At 60.7% G+C, this 20,923-nt stretch overlaps 1 protein-coding gene across 1 annotated transcript; it reads left to right on the forward strand.

The window, feature by feature from the left end:
- Nucleotides 1-655: 655 nt before the first annotated feature.
- Nucleotides 656-20,465, forward strand: LOC309891465 (uncharacterized protein; the record flags this gene model as incomplete). The annotated part of the gene is made up of 9 exons (XM_082785832.1): nucleotides 656-1,059; nucleotides 3,923-4,125; nucleotides 7,341-7,510; nucleotides 13,225-13,421; nucleotides 13,508-13,622; nucleotides 13,734-13,904; nucleotides 16,134-16,313; nucleotides 17,764-17,847; nucleotides 18,572-20,465. Coding segments are annotated over 9 exons (3,273 nt in total), but the record flags the coding sequence as incomplete, so codon positions are not given.
- Between the last annotated feature and the right edge of the window lie 458 nt (nucleotides 20,466-20,923).

Here is a 20,923-nt window from a genome sequence, read left to right on the forward strand (position 1 = left end):
CCTAAATTTTTTGGGGGGGTCCCTAAATTTTAAGAGGGGTCCCTAAACTTTATTGGGGGTCCCTAAACTTTATGGGGGGGCCCTAAATTATTTTGGGGGGGGCATTTGACTCCCTAAAGCCTGCTGGGGATGGAATTGGGGTCCCTAAGTTCACAGATGGGGTCCCCAAATTTCAAGTGGGGTTCCCCAAATTTTAATGGGGACCCCTAAATTTTTTGGGGGGGTCCCTAAACTGTAAGAGTGGACCCTAAACTTTGTGGGGGGGTCCCAAAATATTATGGGGGGGGTCCCTAAATTATTTAGGGGGGGGATTTGGGTTCCTAAGGCCTGCTGGGGATGGAATTGGGGTCCCTAAATTCACGGATGGGGTCCCCAAACTTTATCGGGGAGCCCCTAAACTTTGTGGGGGGGTCCCCAAATTTCAGGGGGGGGTCCCTAAATGTTACGGGGGGGTCCCAAAACATTTCGGGGGGGGGCCCAAAATGATTTCAGGGAGGGGGATACCCACCCCTTCCCCCACCGCGCGCCCCCGTTCCCTTCCCCGCCGCCCTCCCACCGCCCTCCTCTTGCCCTAACTCCCCCCCCCACCCCATAACTCCCCTAATTAACGACCTAATTAACTAATTACCTAACTAATTAATTGTCTTTTTGGCAGGAAGCCCTGGAGGCCAAGCGGGGCCGTGCCCGGGCCGAGCGGCTGGAGCGGCTGCTGCGGCTGAACGAGCTGCGCTGCGGGCTGGGCCCCGTCTACGGCACCGAGGTGCTGGAGCTCTGCACCCTGCTGCCCCCCCCCGGCCCCCCCCCGGAGCCTCAGGACCCCCCCTGGGAAGCTCAGGACCCCCCCCCGGATCGTCCGGACCCCCCCCCGGGGTTTTTGGCTTCTTTTTCCTCCTCCTCCTCCTCCTGGGGGCCCTGGGGGGGGCTGGCTCGCTGCCGCCTGGCTCAGCTCCCCCCCCGGCCCCGGCTGCTGGGGGCTTTTTGGCAGCGGGGGGGGGCCCTGGGCAGCGCCATCCTGGCCCCCCCGCAGAGGCTGCAGCAGCTGGCGCCCCTCCTCGACAGGTACGGGGGGGGGGGACCCCAAAAAGGGACCCCCCCCAAAGCCCCCTATTGCACCCCAAATCCCCTGTTGCCCCCCCAAATCCCTTGTGGCCCCCCCAGTCCTTTTACTGCCCCCCCAAAATCCTGTGTGGCCCCCCCAATCCTTTTATTGCCCCCCCAATCCCCTTATTGCCCCCCCCAAATCCCCTTATGGCCCCCCCAATCCTTTTATTGCCCCCCCAAACCCTTTATTGCCCCCCCAAATCCCCTTATGCCCCCCCCAATCCTTTTATTGCCCCCCCCCAAATCCCCTATTGCCCCCCCAAATCCCTTATGGCCCCCCCCAAAATCCCTTGTGGCCCCCCAAATCCCCTTATGGCCCCCCCAAATCCCCTTGTGGCCCCCCCAATCCTTTTATTGCCCCCCCAAAAAGGGACCCCCCCAAATCCCCCTATTGCACCCCAAATCCCCTTATGGCCCCCCCCAAAATCCCTTGTGGCCCCCCCAATGCTTTTATTGCCCCCCCCAAATCCCTTGTGCCCCCCCCCAAAATCCCCTGTGGCCCCCCCAATCCTTTTATTGCCCCCCCCAAAAATCCCCTATTGCTCCTCCAATCCCCTTGTGCCCCCCCCAAACCCCTTATTGCCCCCCCAAATCCCCTTATGCCCCCCCCAAAATCTCCTTATTGCCCCCCCAATCCTTTTAATCCCCCCCCCCCCCCAAATCGCCTTATTGCCCCCCAACCCCTTATTACCCCCCCAATCCTTTTATTGCCCCCCCCCCAAACCCCTTTTTGCCCCCAAAATCCCCTTATGGCCCCCCCAAATCCCCTATTGCCCCCCCCAATCCTTTTATTGCCCCCCCCAAACCCCTTATTGCCCCCCCAATACTTTTATTTGCCCCCCCAAATGCCCTTATGGCCCCCCAAATCCCCTTACTGCCCCCCCAAACCCTTTATTGCCCCCCCAAATCCCCTTATTATCCCCCCAAACCTCTTATTGCCCCCAAAATCCCCTTACTGCCCCCCCAAACCCCTTATTGCCCCCCCAATCCTTTTATTCCCCCCCCCAAATCGCCTTATTGCCCCCCAATCCCCTTATTGCCCCCCCCAAATGCCCTTATGGCCCCCCCAAAATCCCATTATTGTCCCCTCACCCCCTTTTACCCCCCAAGGTGTCCCCAAGGTGTCCCCATGTCCCCAGGGTTCATTTTTATGCTGCCACCAGTGGCACTACACACATCCTACCTCCTGGGGACCCCCTGTATCCCCTGTCCCCATGTCCCTATGTCCCCAAAGTGTCCCCAAACTGTCCCCAACATGTCCCCAAGGTGTCCCCATGTCCCCAAGGTGTCCTTAAGGCTCATTTTTATGCTGCCACCAGTGGCACTACACACATCCTACCTCCCGAGGACCCCCCATATCCCCCCGTCCCCTTGTCCCCACATCCCCACCCTGTCCCCAAGCGTCCCCATCTTGTCCCCAAAGTGTCCCCAAGGTGTCCCCATGTCCCTAGGCTTCATCTTTGCCCTGCCACCAGTAGTGCTATACATGTCCTACCTCCCGAGGACCCCCCATATCCCCCCGTCCCCGTGTCCCTATGTTCCCAAACTCTCCCCGAAGTGTCCCCAGCTTGTCCCCAAGTGTCCCCAAACTGTCCCCAAGGTATCCCCATGTCCCTAAGGTTCATTTTTATGCTGCCACCAGTGGCGCTCCACACATCCTACCTCCCGGGGACCCCCCATATCCCCCTGTCCCCGTGTCCCCACATCCCCAAACTCTCCCCAACTTGTCCCCAAAGTGTCCCAAACTGTCCCTAAGGTGTCCCCAAAGTGTCCCCATGTCCCTAAAGTGTCCCTAGGGTTCATCTTTGTGCTGCCACCAGTGGCACTACACACCTTGTACCCCTTGGGGACCCCCCGTATCCCCCATCCCTGTGTCCCCACATCCCCAGACTCTCCCCAACCCGCCCCAAAGTGTCCCCAAGTGTCCCCAAAGTGTCCCCAAGGTGTCCCCATGTCCCCAAGGTGTCCCCAGGGTTCATCTTTGTGCTGCCACCAGTGGCGCTCCACATATCCTACCTCCCGAGGACCCCCCATATCCCCCCGTCCCCATGTCCCTATGTCCCCAACTTGCCTCCAACTTGTCCCCAAGTGTCCCCAACTTGTCCCCAAGTGTCCCCAAAGTGTCCCCAAGGTGTCCCCATATCCCTAGGGTTCATTTTTATGCTGCCACCAGTGGCGCTACACACCTTGTACCCCTTGGGGACCCCCCGTATCCCCCCGTCCCCGTGCCCCCACATCCCCGAGGTGTCCCCAACTTGTCCCCAAGCGTCCCCATCTTGTCCCCAAAGTGTCCCCAAGGTGTCCCCATGTCCCTAGGGTTCATTTTTATGGTGCCACCAGTGGCGCTCCACACATCCTACCTCCCGGGGACCCCCCATATCCCCCCGTCCCCGTGTCCCTATGTCCCCAAACTGTCCCCAACTTGTCCCCCAAGTGTCCCAAACTGTCCCTAAAGTGTCCCCAAGGTGTCCCCATGTCCCTAGGGTGTCCCCAGGGTTCATCTTTGCCCTGCCACCAGTAGTGCTATACATGTCCTACCTCCCGGGGACCCCCAGTATCCCCTGTCCCCGTGTCCCCACATCCCCGAGGTGTCCCCAACTTGTCCCCAAGTGTCCCCAAAGTGTCCCAAACTGTCCCCAAGGTGTCCCCAAGGTGTCCCCATGTCCCTAGGGTTCATCTTTGCGCTGCCACCAGTGGCGCTACACACCTTGTACCCCTTGGGGACCCCCCATATCCCCCCGTCCCCGTGCCCCCACATCCCCGAGGTGCCCCCAACTCGTCCCCAAGCGTCCCCAGCTGTCCCCTGTCCCCCCCCCCGCAGGTTCACCTTCGTGCTGCCGCCGGTGGAGGCCCCCCCCGTGGCGCTGCACACCTCGCACCCGGCGCCCTGGCGGCAGCGGCAGCGGGCGCTGCTGGAGGAGCGGCTGCGGGCGGAGGTGGCCCCGCGCAGCCGGGCCCTGCACCCCCTGCTCAGCGCCACCCGCGGCTGCTTCCCCGACCCACGGCTCGTGCAGTACGACTGCGGTACGAGGGGGGGGACACGGGGACGTTGGGGACGTTGGGGACACTGGGGGGACACGGGGGGAATGGGGACATTCGGGGGGAATGGGGTGATTGGGGACATTGGGGGTACATGGGGGGAATTGGGGGGGATAGGGGGATATCAGGGGGAATGGGGACACAGTACGACTGCGGTACGAGGGGGGGGCGTTGGGGACATTGGGGACAGCAGGGACATTGGGGACATTCAGGGGGAATGGGGACATTCAGGGGGAATGGGGATAGCAGGGGGAATGGGGACGTTATGGGGGAAACGGGGACATTGGGGACATTATGGGGGAAATGGGGACACAGTACGACTGCGGTACGAGGGGGGGGGCGTTGGGGACACTAGGGACATGGGGGGACATCAGGGACATCAGGGACATTGGGGTGATTGGGGACATTCAGGGGGAATGGGGATATCAGGGGGGATGGGGACGTTATGGGGGAAATGGGGACATGATGGGGGAAATGGGGACACAGTACGACTGCGGTATGAGGGGGGGGGCGTTGGGGACGTTGGGGACATTGGGGACAGCGGGGACATTCAGGGGGAATGGGGTGATTGGGGACATTGGGGGTACATGGGGGGAATGGGGACGTTATGGGGGAAACGGGGACATTGGGGACATGATGGGGGAAATGGGGACACAGTACGACTGCGGTACGAGGGGGGGGGCGTTGGGGACACTAGGGACATGGGGGGACATCAGGGACATCAGGGACATTGGGGTGATTGGGGACATTCAGGGGGAATGGGGACATTGGGGACATGATGGGGGAAACGGGGACATTGGGGACAATATGGGGGAAATGGGGACATTATGGGGGAAATGGGGACACAGTACGACTGCGGTACGAGGGGGGGGACGCGGGGACGTTGGGGACAGTGGGGACATTGGGGACATTCAGGGGGAATGGGGATATCAGGGGGAACGGGGACGTTATGGGGGAAACGGGGACATTATGGGGGAAATGGGGACATTGGGGGGATGGGGGGGACACAGTACGACCGTGGTACGAGGGGGGGGGACATGGGGACAGTGGGGACGTTGGGGACATTCAGGGGGAATGGGGATATCAGGGGGAATGGGGACGTTATGGGGGAAATGGGGACATTGGGGACATTATGGGGGAAATGGGGACACAGTACGACTGCGGTACGAGGGGGGGGACAGGGGGACAGCGGGGGGACACGGGGACAGTGGGGACATTGGGGATGTTGGGGACATTGGGGGGACACGGGGACATCGGGGGGGATGGGGGGATATCAGGGACATGGGGATGTTGGGGGGACATGGGGGGACATGGGGGGGACATGGGGACGTTGGGGACATTTGGGGCGAATGGGGCCATCTGGGCCATGGGGGTGCATGGGGACTTTGGGGACATTGGGAGGACATCGGGGGCAATGGGGACATTGGGTGACTTGCTGGGTGTTGGTGACACCGGGGACATTAGGGACACCAGGGGTGTTGGGGACACCCCGAGGCCACCGTCGCTGTCCCCCCCCGGTGTCCCCGTCCCCCCGCTGCCGTCCCCATGGCCCTGGTGGCAGCCCCGGCCCCTGTGCCCGTGTCCCCAGCGATGTCCCCAACCATGTCCCCGTGACCCTAACAAAGCCACCACGTCCCCAATGATGTCCCCATGTCCCCAGTGGTGTCCCCAATGGTGTCACCACATCTCCAAAGATGTCCCAATGTCCCCAAAGATGTCCCCATGTCCCTATTGAAGTCCCCAACGACGTCCCTATGACCTCGGTGACATCCCTGATGTCCCCAATGGTGTCCCCATGTCCCCAGGGATGTCCCCAGTGTCCCCAATGACACCCCAACGTCCCCAATGATGCCCCCATGTCCCCAACGATGTCCCCGAATGCCATCCCCATGTCCCCAATGACACCCCCAACGTCCCCAAACACTGCCCCCATGTCCCCAATGATGTCCCCAATGCTGTCCCCATGCCCCCAGTGATGTCCCTGTGCCCCCAATGACACCCCCAATGTCCCCAAACACCTTCCCCATGTCCCCAATGCTGCCCCCAATGTCCCCAAACACTGTCCCCATGTCCCCAGTGTCCCCAATGATGTCCCCAACGCTGCCCCCAATGCCCCTAACGTTGTCCCCAACGTCCCCAACGCTGTCCCCATGTCCCCAATGATGCCCCCACATCCCCAGTGATGCCCCCAATGATGTCCCCATGTCCCCAATGACACCCCAATGTCCCCAGTTGTGTCCCCAACGTCCCCAAAGATGTCCCCACTGTCCCCAACGACACCCCCAACGTCCCCAATGATGCCCCCATGTCCCCAACGATGTCCCCAAAGATGTCCCCACGTCCCCAAATGCTGTCCCCATGTCCCCAATGCTGCCCCCAATGTCCCCAAACACCATCCCCACGTCCCCAGTTGTGTCCCCAATGTCCCCAACGCTGTCCCTAATGTCCCTAACGCTGTCCCCATGTCCCCAATGACATCCCCAACGTCCCCAAAGATGCCCCCACGTCCCCAATGCTGCCCCCAACGTCCCCAAACGCCATCCCCAATGTCCCCAACATCCCCAAATGCTGTCCCCATGTCCCCAAATGCTGTCCCCATGTCCCCAAACGCTGTCCCCATGTCCCCAATGCTGTCCCCAATGTCCCCAATGCCACCCCAACGTCCCCAAACGCCGCCCCCACGTCCCCAAATGCTGTCCCCACATCCCCAGTGATGTCCCCATGTCCCCAACGCTGCCCCCAACGTCCCCAAACGCCGCCCCCATGTCCCCAAATGCTGTCCCCATGTCCCCAATGCCACCCCAACGTCCCCAAACGCCACCCCCAATGTCCCCAAATGCTGTCCCCATGTCCCCAATGCTGTCCCCAATGTCCCCAATGACACCCCAACGTCCCCAAACGCTGTCCCCACGTCCCCAGTGATGTCCCCATGTCCCCAAACACCATCCCCAATGTCCCCAACGTCCCCAAATGCTGCCCCCATGTCCCCAAACACTGTCCCCATGTCCCCAACGCTGCCCCCAGTGTCCCCAAATACCATCCCCATGTCCCCAGTGATGTCCCCATGTCCCCAACGCTGCCCCCAATGCCCCCAACGCTGTCCCCAATGTCCCCAATGCCACCCCACCGTCCCCAAACGCCACCCCCACGTCCCCAAACACCACCCCGTCCCCCGCCGTGACCCCGTGTCCCCCCCCCAGGGAAGCTGCAGACGCTGGCGGCGCTGCTGCGTCGGCTGAAGGCGGGGGCGCACCGCGTGCTGATCTTCACGCAGATGACGCGCATGCTCGACGTCCTCGAGCGCTTCCTCACCTACCACGGCCACATCTACCTGCGCCTGGACGGCAGCACCCGCGTGGAGCAGAGACAGGTGGGGGGGACACCGGGGGGACACCAAGGGACACAAAGGGGACATAAAGGGACATAAAGGGGACATAAAAGGACGTAAAGGGGACATAAAGGGACGTAAAGGGACATAAAGGGACGTAAAGGGGACATAAAGGGACGTAAAGGGGACATAAAGGGACGTAAAGGGGACATAAAGGGACGTAAAGGGACATAAAGGGACGTAAAGGGGACATAAAGGGACGTAAAGGGGACATAAAGGGACATAAAGGGGACATAAAGGGACATAAAGGGGACATAAAGGGACGTAAAGGGGATATAAAGGGACATAAAGAGACGTAAAGGGACATAAAGGGACGTAAAGGGACACTAAAGGGACATAAAGGGACATAAAGGGATATAAAGGGGACGTAAAGGGACATAAAGGGACGTAAAGGGGACGTAAAGGGGCATAAAGGGACGTAAAGGGGCATAAAGGGGACATAAAGGGATGTAAAGGGGACATAAAGGGGACATAAAGGGGACATAAAGGGGCATAAAGGGGACATAAAGGGGACATAAAGGGACACTAAAGGGACATAAAGGGGACACTAAAGGGACATAAAGGGGACATAAAGGGACATAAAGGGGACGTAAAGGGGCGTAAAGGGGACATAAAGGGATATAAGGGGACATAAAGGGGACATAAAGGGACGTAAAGGGACATAAAGGGGACATAAAGGGGACATAAAGGGACACAAGGGGACGTAAAGGGGACATAAAGGGACGTAAAGGGACATAAAGGGACGTAAAGGGGACTTAAAGGGATATAAAGGGACATAAAGGGGACGTAAAGGGACATAAAGGGACGTAAAGGGGGCATAAAAGGACATAAAGGGGACATAAAGGGACATAAAGAGGACGTAAAGGGACTTAAAGGGACGTAAAGGGGACATAAAGGGACATAAAGGGATGTAAAGGGGACATAAAGGGACACTTCCTCACCTACCACGGCCACATCTACCTGCGCCTGGACGGCAGCACCCGCGTGGAGCAGAGACAGGTGGGGGGGACACAAGGGGACACCGGGGGGGACACAAGGGGACATGGGGGGCACTAAAGGGGACGTAAAGGGACATAAAGGGGCGTAAAGGGGACATAAAGGGGTGTAAAGGGACGTAAAGGGACATAAAGGGGACGTAAAGGGACATAAAGGGGACATAAAGGGACACTAAAGGGACATAAAGGGATGTAAAGGGGCATAAAGGGACAGAAAGGGACATAAAGGGACACTTCCTCACCTACCACGGCCACATCTACCTGCACCTCGACGGCAGCACTCGCGTGGAGCAGAGACAGGTGGGGGGGACACCAAGGGACACAAAGGGACACAAGGGGACATAAAAGGACGTAAGGGGAACATAGAGGGGCATAAAGGGGACATAAAGGGGCATAAAGGGACACTAAAGGGGGCATAAAGGGGCACAAGGGGACATAAAGGGACACTAAAGGGGCATAAAGGGACATAAAGGGGACATAAGGGGACATAAAGGGACATAAAGGGGATAAAAAGGGACGTAAAGGGGACGTAAAGGGACATAAAGGGGACATGGGGGGCACTAAAGGGACGTAAAGGGACATAAAGTGGACGTAAAGGGGATGTAAAGGGACTTAAAGGGACGTAAAGGGGACATAAAGGGGCGTAAAGGGGATGTAAAGGGACATAAAGGGACGTAAAGGGGACATAAAGGGACGTAAAGGGGACGTAAAGGGGCATAAAGGGGACATAAAGGGACGTAAAGGGGATATAAAGGGGCGTAAAGAGACATAAAGGGATGTAAAGGGACATAAAGGGGACATAAAGGGATATAAAGGGGACATAAAGGGGACATAAAGGGACATAAAGGGACGTAAAGGGGATGTAAAGGGACATAAAGGGGACATAAAGGGACATAAAGGGGACATAAAGGGACGTAAAGGGACATAAAGGGGACATAAAGGGACGTAAAGGGACATAAAGGGGACATAAAGGGACATAAAGGGACGTAAAGGGACGTAAAGGGGACGTAAAGGGACATAAAGGGGATAAAAAGGGACGTAAAGGGACATAAAGGGGACATAAAGGGGCATAAAGGGACATAAAGGGACATAAGGGGACGTAAAAGGACATAAAGGGACATAAAGGGACGTAAAGGAGGGGGTAAAGGGGAAAAAAGGGGGGAAAATGGGGGGAAAATGGGGGGAAAATGGGAAGAAATTGGGGGGTTTGGGAGGATTTGGGGGGGTTGTGGGGAAATTGGGGGCGTGGGGGGGACATGGGGACACAAAGGGACGCAAAGGGACACAAAGGAGGGGGTAGAGGGGGAGGTAGAGGGGAGGTGGAGGGGGAAAAAGGGGGGTTTGGGGGGGAAATGGGGGGATTTGGGGGGTTTTAGGGGAAAATGGGGGGATTTGGGGGGATGTGGGGGGCTTGTGGAGGTTGTGGAGGGTCCGTATATAGGATTGAGCCATTTGGGAGCCATTCTATAGGGTCGCCACACCCCAAACTCCACCCTATGGGGTCCCCACATACCCCACACCCCCCTGGACCCCCTCCCAACCCACCTTGACGTCCTCCTGGGCAGGATTTGGGTTCTCCATCACCTTCCCATATAGGATTTTGACACCTTTTATATAGGATTATGATATTTAGGAACGCTTCTATGGGGTCCTCATACCCCATTCACCACCCTATAGGGTCCCCATGTGTCCCCCCACCCCCAAACCCCCTCCCAACCCACCTTAATGTCCTCTTGGGCAAGATTTGACTTCTCCATCACCTTCCCATATAGGATTTTGTGATCTTCTATATAGGATTAAGACCTTTAGGAACTCCTATAGGGTCCATATGTGTTCCTACTCCACTCTATAGGGTCCCTATAAGTCTCACGACCCCCAAACCCAATCCCAACCTATCCTGATGTCCTCCTGGGCAGGATTTGGGATCTCCATCACCTTCCCATATAGGATCTTGACACCTTTTATATAGGATTACGATATTTAGGAACACCTATAGGGTTCATACCCATTCCTACACCACCCTATAGACCCCCCACCTCCCCCCCACCCCCCGGACCCCCTCCCAACCCACCTTGACATCCACCTGGGCAGGATTTGGGTTCTCCATCACCTTCCTATATAGGATTTTGACACCTTCTATATAGGATTAAGCCATTTGGGAGCCATTCTATAGGGCCGCCCCACCCCAAACCCCACCCTATAGAACCCCAAGTCCCCCCCACCCCCCGGGACCCCCTCCCAACCCACCTTGACATCCTCCTGGGCAGGATTTGGGATCTCCATCACCTTCCCATATGGGATCTTGACATCTTCTATATAGGATCAAGACCTTTAGGAACACTTATAGGGTCTATATGTGTTCCTACACCACCCTATAGACCCCCCACCCCCCGGGACCCCCTCCCAACCCATTTTGACATCCTCCTGGGCAGGATTTGGGTTCTCCATCACCTTCCTTTATGGGATTTTGACACCTTTTATATAGGATTAAGCCATTTGGGAGCCATTCTATAGGGTCCCCATGCCCCAAACCCCACCCTACAGACCCCCCACATCCCCCCCACCCCCCCGGACCCCCTCCCAACCCATTTTGACATCCTCCTGGGCATAATCTGGGTGTCCCATCACCTTCTTTTATGGGATCTTGACACCTTTTATATAGGATTAAGCCATTTAGGACCCCTTCCGTAGGATCCCTGTGCCCCAAACCCACCCTATAGACCCCCCACCTCCCCCCCACCCCCGGGACCCCCTCCCAACCCATTTTGACATCCTCCTGGGCATAATCTGGGTGTCCCATCACCTTCCTATATAGGATTTTGGCACCTTCTATATAGGATTAAGCTATTTGGGAGCCATTCTATAGGGTCCCCACACCCCAAACCCCACCCTATAGACCCCCCACGCCCCCCCCACCCCCTGGGACCCCCTCCCAACCCACCTTGACATCCTCCTGGGCAGGATTTGACTTCTCCATCACCTTCCCATATGGGATCTTGACACCTTTTATATAGGATTTCGATATTTAGGACCCCTTCCATAGGGTCCCCACACCCCAAACCCCACCCTATAGGGTCCCCATGTGTCCCACCACCCCCCGGAACCCCTCCAAACCCATCTTGACATCCTCCTGGGCATAATCTCGGTGTCCCATCACCTTCCCATATAGGATCTTGACACCTTCTATATAGGATTACGATATTTAGGAACACCTATGGGGTCCATACCCATCCCTACACCACCCTATAGACCCCCCACCTCCCCCCCCACCCCCCGGACCCCCTCCCAACCCATCTTGACATCCTCATGGACATAATCTGGGTGTCCCATCACCTTCTTTTATGGGATCTTGACACCTTTTATATAGGATTAAGCCATTTAGGACCCCTTCCATAGGGTCCCCACACCCCAAACCCCACCCTATAGACCCCCCACGTCCCCCCCCACCCCCTGGGACCCCCTCCCAACCCATTTTGACATCCTCCTGGGCAGGATTTGGGATCTCCATCACCTTCCCATATAGGATTTTGACACCTTTTATATAGGATTAAGCCATTTGGGAGCCATTCTATAGGGTCCCCATGCCCCAAACCCCACCCTACAGACCCCCCACGTCCCCCCCACCCCCCGGGACCCCCTCCCAACCCATTTTGACATCCTCCTGGGCATAATCTGGGTGTCCCATCACCTTCTTTTATGGGATCTTGACACCTTTTATATAGGATTAAGCCATTTAGGACCCCTTCCGTAGGATCCCCGTGCCCCAAACCCATCCTATAGACCCCCCACCTCCCCCCCACCCCCCGGACCCCCTCCCAACCCATTTTGACATCCACCTGGGCAGGATTTGGGATCTCCATCACCTTCCCATATAGGATTTTGTGATCTTCTATATAGGATTATGATATTTAGGAACACCTATGGGGTCCATACCCATTCCTACACCACCCTATAGACCCCCCACGTCCCCCCCACCCCCTGGGACCCCCTCCCAACCCACGTTGATGTCCTCCTGGGTAGGATTTGGGATCTCCATCACCTTCCCATATAGGATCTTGACACCTTTTATATAGGATTTCGATATTTAGGACCCCTTCCATAGGGTCCCCACACCCCAAACCCCACCCTATAGGGTCCCCATGTGTCCCACCACCCCCCGGAACCCCTCCAAACCCATCTTGACATCCTCCTGGGCAGGATTTGGGTTCTCCATCACCTTCCTTTATGGGATTTTGACACCTTTTATATAGGATTACGATATTTAGGAACACCTATAGGGTCCATACCCGTTCCTACACCACCCTATAGACCCCCCACCTCCCCCCCACCCCCCGGGACCCCCTCCCAACCCATTTTGACATCCTCCTGGGCATAATCTGGGTGTCCCATCACCTTCCTTTATGGGATCTTGACATCTTCTATATAGGATCAAGACCTTTAGGAACACTTATAGGGTCTATATGTGTTCCTACACCACCCTATAGACCCCCCACCCCCCGGGACCCCCTCCCAACCCATCCTGATGTCCTCTTGGGCAAGATTTGACTTCTCCATCACCTTCCTATATAGGATTTTGACACCTTCTATATAGGATTTCGATATTTAGGACCCCTTCCATAGGGCCGCCCCACCCCAAACCCCACCCTACAGACCCCCCACCCCCCGGGACCCCCCCCCAACCCGCCTCCCCCTCCCTTGCAGGCCCTGATGGAGCGCTTCAACGCCGACAAGCGCATCTTCTGCTTCATCCTCTCCACCCGCAGCGGCGGGGTCGGGGTCAACCTGGCGGGGGCCGACACCGTCGTCTTCTACGACAGCGACTGGAACCCCACCATGGACGCCCAGGCCCAGGACCGCTGCCACCGCATCGGCCAGACCCGCGACGTCCACATCTACCGGTGGGTGACGTCCCCTGGTGTCCCCTCGTGTCCCCTCGTGTCCCTTTTCCCCCCCCCGACCCTTTTTTTTTTGGGGTTTCCCCCAGGTTGATCAGCGAGCGCACGGTGGAGGAGAACATCCTCAAAAAGGCCAACCAGAAGAGGATGCTGGGGGACATGGCCATCGAGGGGGGCAACTTCACCACCGCCTACTTCAAGCAGGTGAGGGGACACCCTGGTGGCACTTGGTGGCACTTGGGGACACCCCGGTGGCACTCGGGGAGGATAAAAAGACCCCCCCGGTGACCCCTCCGCTGTGGCGTTGTCCCCAAGCAAACCATCCGGGAGCTCTTCGACATGGCGCCCGAGAGGGATGGGGACGCCAAGGACAAGGACAAGGACAAGGACAGGGACAGGGACAGGGACAGGGACAGGGACAGGGATGGGCCGCAGGAGGAGGACGAGGACCCCGCGGCCACCCGGCGCACGCACATCCTGGAGCAGGTCAGATGCGGGTCCCCAACGCGTCCCCAACGTGTCCCCAAAGTGTCCCCAATGACGTTCCCAACAATATTCCCAACGATGTCCCCAAGATGTCCCCAACGTGTCCCCAACGACGTCTTCGTGTCCCCAAGATGTCCCCAACCACGTCCCCAATGACGTTCCCAACGCGTCCCCAACGTGTCCCCAATGACATTCCCAACAATATCCCCAACGATGTCCCCAAGATGTCCCCAATGTGTCCTCAACGACATCTTCGTGTCCCCAAGATGTCCCCAACCATGTCCCCAGTGATGTCCCCAGTGACATTCCCAAAAATAACCCCATAATGTCCCCAACCATATCCCCAACGATGTCCCCAACGTGTCCCCAGTGGTGTTCCCAATGTGTCCCCGATGACGTTCCCAACAATATTCCCAACCATGTCCCCAAGATGTCCCCAACGTGTCCCCAACAATGTCTTCGTGTCCCCAAGATGTCCCCAAACATATCCCCATCATGTCCCCAACGTGTCCCCAATGATGTTCCCAACGATGTCCCCAAGATGTCCCCAACGTGTCCCCAACGACGTTCCCAACAACGTTCCCAAAAATATCCCCATAATGTCCCCAACGATGTCCCCAACGATGTCCCCATCATGTCCCCAACGTGTCCCCAACCACGTCCCCAATGTTGTTCCCAACGCGTCCCCAGCGTGTCCCCAATGACATTCCCAACAGTATTCCCAACAACGTCCCCAAATTGTCCCCAACGCCCCCAAGTCCTGATCCTTGATGTCCCCAGTGTCCCTGCATCCCCTGATGTCCCCAACACCCCTGTGTCACAATCCTTGATGTCCCCAACACCACCCCCATGGCCAGATCTTTGGCGTCCCCTTGATGTCCCCAACACCCAACCTACACCCCTTGATGTCCCCTCCACCCCCACACCCCCCGACGTCCCCAACGTCCCCATTGTCCCCCCGACGTCCCCAACGTCCCCATTGTCCCCCCGATGTCCCCAACGTCCCCATGTCCCCTGATGTCCCCTTGATGTCCCCAACACCCCCATGGCCAGATCCTTGATGTCCCCAACACCCAACCTACATCTCTTGACGTCCCCAACGTCCCCATGTCCCTTGATGTCCCCAACACCTCCTTGTCCCTTGACGTCCCCTTGATGTCCCCAACATCCCTCGATGTCCCCAACGTCCCCGTGTCCCTTGATGTCCCCTTGATGTCCCCAACACCTCCATGGCCAGATCCTTGATGTCCCCAACACCCAACCTACACCCCTTGACGTCCCTAACACCCCCTCATCCCCCGATGTCCCCACCACCCCCACACCCCCTGATGTCCCTCGATGTCCCCAACGTCCCCATGTCCCCCGATGTCCCCTTGATGTCCCCAACACCCCCATGGCCATATTCTTGACATCCCATTGACGTCCCCAACACCCAACCCACACCCCTTGATGTCCCCTCCACCCCCACACCCCCTGACGTCCCCAACATCCCCATTGTCCCCCCGATGTCCCCAACGTCCCCATGTCCCTTGATGTCCCCTTGATGTCCCCAACACCCCATGACCAGATCCTTGATGTCCCCAACACCCAACCTACACCCCTTGACGTCCCCAACACCCCCTCATCCCCCGATGTCCCTTGATGTCCCCTCCATCCTCCGATGTCCCCAACAGCCACTCATCCCCTGATGTCCCTTGATGTCCCCAACACCCCCTTGTCCCTTGACATCCCCTTGATGTCCCCAACATCCTTTGATGTCCCCAACGTCCCCATGTCCTGATCCTTGACGTCCCCAACACCCAACCCACATCCCTTGACGTCCCCACCACCCCCACACCCCCTGACGTCCCTCGATGTCCCCAACGTCCCCATGTCCCTTGATGTCCCCTTGATGTCCCCAACACCCCATGGCCAGATCCTTGATGTCCCCAACACCCAACCTACACCCCTTGACATCCCCAACCCCCCGATGTCCCTCGATGTCCCCACCACCCCCACACCCCCCGATGTCCCTTGATGTCCCCAACGTCCCCATGTCCCTTGATGTCCCCTTGATGTCCCCAACATCCCCATGACCAAATCCTTGACATCCCCAACACCCCGATGTCCCTCGATGTCCCCACCACCCCCACATCCCCCGACGTCCCCAACGCCCCCTCATCCCCCGACGTCCCCCGCTGTCCCCAACGTCCCCGTTGTCCCCCAATGTCCCCGTTGTCCCCCCGGCAGGCGCTGTGCGGGGCGGAGGACCCCGAGGACATCCGCGCGGCCTCGCAGGCGCAGGCGGAGCGCGTGGCGGCGCTGGCCGAGTTCAGCGAGAGCCTCAGCCCCGAGGAGGAGCGCGGCGCCCGCGAGGCCGAAGAGGAGCTCTCCAAGGCCGAGCAGGAGATCGCCGCCCTCGTCGAGCAGGTGGGGGCACGGGGGGACACGGGGGGGACACATGGGGACAATGGGGGGATATGGGGACAATGGGGGGACATAGGGACTTGGGGGGATATGGGGACATGGGGGGATATGGGGACAATAGGGGGACATGGGGACAATAGGGGGGATATGGGGGGATATGGGGGCATGGGGGGATATGGGGACAGTGGGGGGATATGGGGACAATAGGGGGGATATGGGGACAGTGGGGGGATATGGGGACAGTGGGGGGATATGGGGACTTGGGGGGATATGGGGACATGGGGGGATATGGGGACAATAGGGGGACATGGGGACATGGGGGGATATGGGGACATGGGGGGACATGGGGGGGACATGGGGGGATATGGGGACAATAGGGACATGGGGGGGACATGGGGGGATATGGGGACAATGGGGGGATATGGGGACTTGGGGGGATATGGGGACATGGGGGGATATGGGGACAATAGGGGGACATGGGGACATGGGGGGATATGGGGACATGGGGGGACATGGGGGGGACATGGGGGGATATGGGGACAATAGGGACATGGGGGGGACATGGGGGGATATGGGGACAATGGGGGGATATGGGGACTTGGGGGGATATGGGGACATGGGGGGATATGGGGACAATAGGGGGACATGGGGACAATAGGGGGGATATGGGGACATGGGGGGATATGGGGACATGGGGGGATATGGGGACATGGGGACATGGGGGGGAAATGGGGACAATAGGGACATGGGGACAATAGGGACATGGGGACAATGGGGGGATATGGGGACAATAGGGGGACATGGGGACTTGGGGGGGATATGGGGACAGTGGGGACAGTGGGGGGACATGGGGGGATATGGGGACAATAGGGGGACATGGGGACATGGGGGGATATGGGGACAATAGGGACATGGGGGCATGGGGACAATGGGGACATGGGAGGGACATGGGGGGATGTGGGGGGACAATGGGGACATGGGGGCGTGGAGGGGACATGGGGACACAGGGGGGATATGGGGACAATGGGGGGACATGGGGAAGGTGTAGGGGGGACAGTGGGGGGACATGGGGACAGTGGGGGCATGGGGAGGGCGTGGGGGGACAGTGGGGACACGGGGGGACGCGGGGGGGACATGGGGGATATGAGGGAGTGGCCAGGAGGGGAACGGGGGATGTGGGGATGTTTTGGGGACGTTTGGGGACATTTGGGGGTGTTGGGGACTTTGGGGACATTTGGGGACATTTGGGGACATTGGGGACATTTGGGGACATTTAGGGATATCGGGACATCTGGGGACATTTGGGGTCAGTGAGGACATTTGGGGTCAATGAGGACATTTGGGGACATTGGGGACGTTTGGGGCCCACCGAGGTTGCCGGGGGGGGGTTGGATTTTGGGGCCATTTGGGGGGTTTTTGGGGTTTTTGGTGACGGTGCCGGGCGCTGCCGCAGCTGACGCCCATCGAGCGCTACGCCATGAACTTCCTGGAGGCCTCGCTGGAGGACGTCAGCCGAGAGGAGCTGAAGCAGGCCGAGGTGGGTGGGGGGCACCCATGGGTGCTGGTTGGGTGGGCGGGGGGATTCCCAGTAGCTCCCAGTAAGAACTGGGGAGACACCAGTGTGAGCTGGGGGCAGCCACTGGTGTTGGGTCGCGGGATAAAGGACATCTACCAGGGTGTGGGTATGGGGTGGGGGCACCCATAGGTGCCTAAAATGGGTGGGGGCACCCATGGGTGCTCCAGGAGGGGCTGGGGGACACCCAGTAGCTCCCAGTAAGAACTGGGGCCACACCAGTGTGAGCTGGGGGGCACGCATTATGGGTCAAGGAACACCCATGGGGGTCTGGCTATGGGGTGGGGGCACCCATAGGTGCCTAATATGGGTGGGGGCACCCATGGGTGCTCCAGGGAGGGGCTGGGGGATTCCCAGTATCTCCCAGTAACAACTGGGGAGACACCAGTATGAGCTGGGGGGCACCCACAATGGGATAAGGGATATCCACAGGGGTCTGGCTATGGGGTGGGGGCACCCATAGGACCCTAATATGGGTGGGGGCACCCATGGGTGCTCCAGGAGGGTCTGTAGGACTCCCAGTACCTCCCAGTAACAACTGGGAACACCCCAGTATGACCTGGGCGCCCCCCACTACAGCCCAAGCGCCCCCCACACGGGTCTGGCTGTGGGGTGGGGGCACCCTCACCCCCCCCCCACGGCTCCCAGCACCCATGGGTGCCCCCTTTTTCCCCCCCCCCCCCTCCAGGAGCAGGTGGAGGCGGCGCGCAAGGACATCGACCAGGCCAAGGGCGAGGGGCGCTTCCGGCTGCCGGCCGAGGAAGAGGAGGAGGAGGAAGCAGCCCCGGGGGCCGGGGGGGCGGGGGCCACCCCGGGGGGGGGCGACGAAGGCCCTGGGGGTCCCCGCAGACCCCCCCGCAGGGCGCGGGGCCCCCCCCGGCCCCTCCCCGAGCGCGCCGGCACCCGCGCCAGCCAGCGCCTGCGGGCGGCCGCCACCGCCTCCCCCCGCCCGCTGACGTCACACGGCGCCACCGTGACGTCACACGGCGCCCCGGTGACGTCACACGCCGCCCCGGCGACGTCACGCCCCGCCCCGGTGACGTCACGCCCCGCCCCGGTGACATCAGCGCCGGCGACGCCGCAGGTCCCCGCGGGGACGGTGACGCCGACGCCGCCGCCCCCCGCTGCCGCCACGGTGACGTCACAACCGGCTCCGGTGACGTCAGAAGCGACGCCGGTGACGTCACAAGCCACGGCGATGACGTCACAAGCAGCCCCGGCGACGACGTCACAGCCCGCCCCGGTGACGTCACAACCGCCCGCGCCGCCCCCGGCGCCGCCGCCGTCACCGCCCGCGCCGCCGACGTCACCGCCCGCGCCGCTGACGTCACACCCGCCGCCGGTGACGTCACACCCGCCGCCGGTGACGTCACACCCGCCGCCGGTGACGTCACCGCCCGCCCCCACCCCGCTGACTCTACCCCCCTCCCCGGCACCCAACCCGGCGCCGGTGCCCGCGGCCTCGCCCCCACCCCCTCCACCCCCTTCCCCGCCCCCCGCCCCCTCCCCGCTGACGTCAGAGCCCCCGAGCGTGACGTCATCGCCCCCCCCTCCCCTTCCTCCCCCTCCCCTTCCTCCTCCTCCTCCTCCTCCTCCCCCCCCGCCCCCCCGGGGCCCCCGGCGGCGCCGCAGCGCGGACGTGGAGATCCGGCAGAGCCGCGCGCCGGGGCCGGCGGCCAAAGTGCTGCGGCAGCTCCCCGGCCGCCTGGTCACCGTCCTGGAGCCCCCCCCGGCCCCGGGACGCCCCCGCCGCCGCCGCCACGACCCCGAGGGGGGGCCCGGCAGCCCCGCCGCCAGCCCCGCGCCCCCCAAACGCCGCCGGGGCCGCCCCCCGAAACGCCGGGGGGGCCCGCGCCGACGCCGCTCCCCCCCCGGCAAACAGCGGCGCCGGGGGCGGCCGGCTCGCGGCGGCGCCGGGGGCGCCCCCCCCTCTATGGGGGGGGGGGGGGGCTCGGCCCCCGCCGCCCCCCCCAGCCCCGGGAAACGGCGGCGGGGGCGCCCCCCCAAGCGGGCGTCCCCCGACAGCAGCGCCTCGCCCCCCCCGGCCCCCCGCAGCACCCGGCGGCACCCGGGGGGGGCCCTCATGGCCCCCCTGGAGCGCGAGCCTGGACGGCGCCGGCGCCCCCGCGCCTCCCCGCCGCCTTCCTCCCCGTCCTCCTCCTCCTCCTCCTCCTCTTCCTCCGACCACGAGGGGAGCGGGGACGAAGCCCCCCGCCGCAGGCCCCCCCCGGCCAAGCGGCGCCGCAGGGGGGCCGGGGGGGCTCCGCGGCACCGCCGCCGCCGGCCCCCGCCGCCGCCCGCCAGGAGGAGGAGGAGGCGGCAGCCCCCGCGGCGATGCGCCACCGGCACCGCCGGCGCCCCCGGGGGGCCCACGACGCCCCCCGAGCCTCCCCCGGCACCGGCGGCGGCCCTGCGAGGCCGCAAGGCCAAGACGTGACCCCCCGCTGCCCCCCGAGGGGGCCGGCAAGATGGCCGACGGGCGGCCGGGGAGGGGCCGGGCGCGGCGGGTGGGAGAGAGGAGAGGGCGCGGCCAATATGGCCGCCGGCGGCGCTCGGAAAGGGCCGGCGGGCGGCCTCGCAAGATGGCCGACAGACAAGATGGTTGACGTCCAAGATGGCCGACATCTGAGATGGCTGACGTCCAAGATGGTTGACGTTTCAAGATGGCCGATCTCCAGGATGGCTGACATCTCAAGATGGCTGACGTCCAAGATGGATGATGTTTCAAGATGGCTGACGTCCAAGATGGCTGACAGCTCAAGATGGCCAACATGCAAGGTGGTTGACAGTTCGAGATGGCCAATGTCCAAGATGGCTGGCATTTGAAGATGGCCGACCTCCAAGATGGCCGACCTCCAAGATGGCTGACCTCCAAGATGGCCGACCTCCAAGATGGCCGACATCTGAGATAACTGACATCCAAGATGGCCGACATTTCAAGATGGCTGACCCCAATATGGCTAACATCCAAGATGGCTAACCTCCAAGATGGCTGACGTCCAAGATGGCTGACATCTCAAGATGGCTGACAATTCAAGAT

This window comes from Aythya marila, assembly GCF_965140915.1.
Source record: "Aythya marila genome assembly, contig: HAP1_HAP1_SCAFFOLD_910, whole genome shotgun sequence".
Lineage (NCBI taxonomy): Eukaryota > Metazoa > Chordata > Aves > Anseriformes > Anatidae > Aythya > Aythya marila.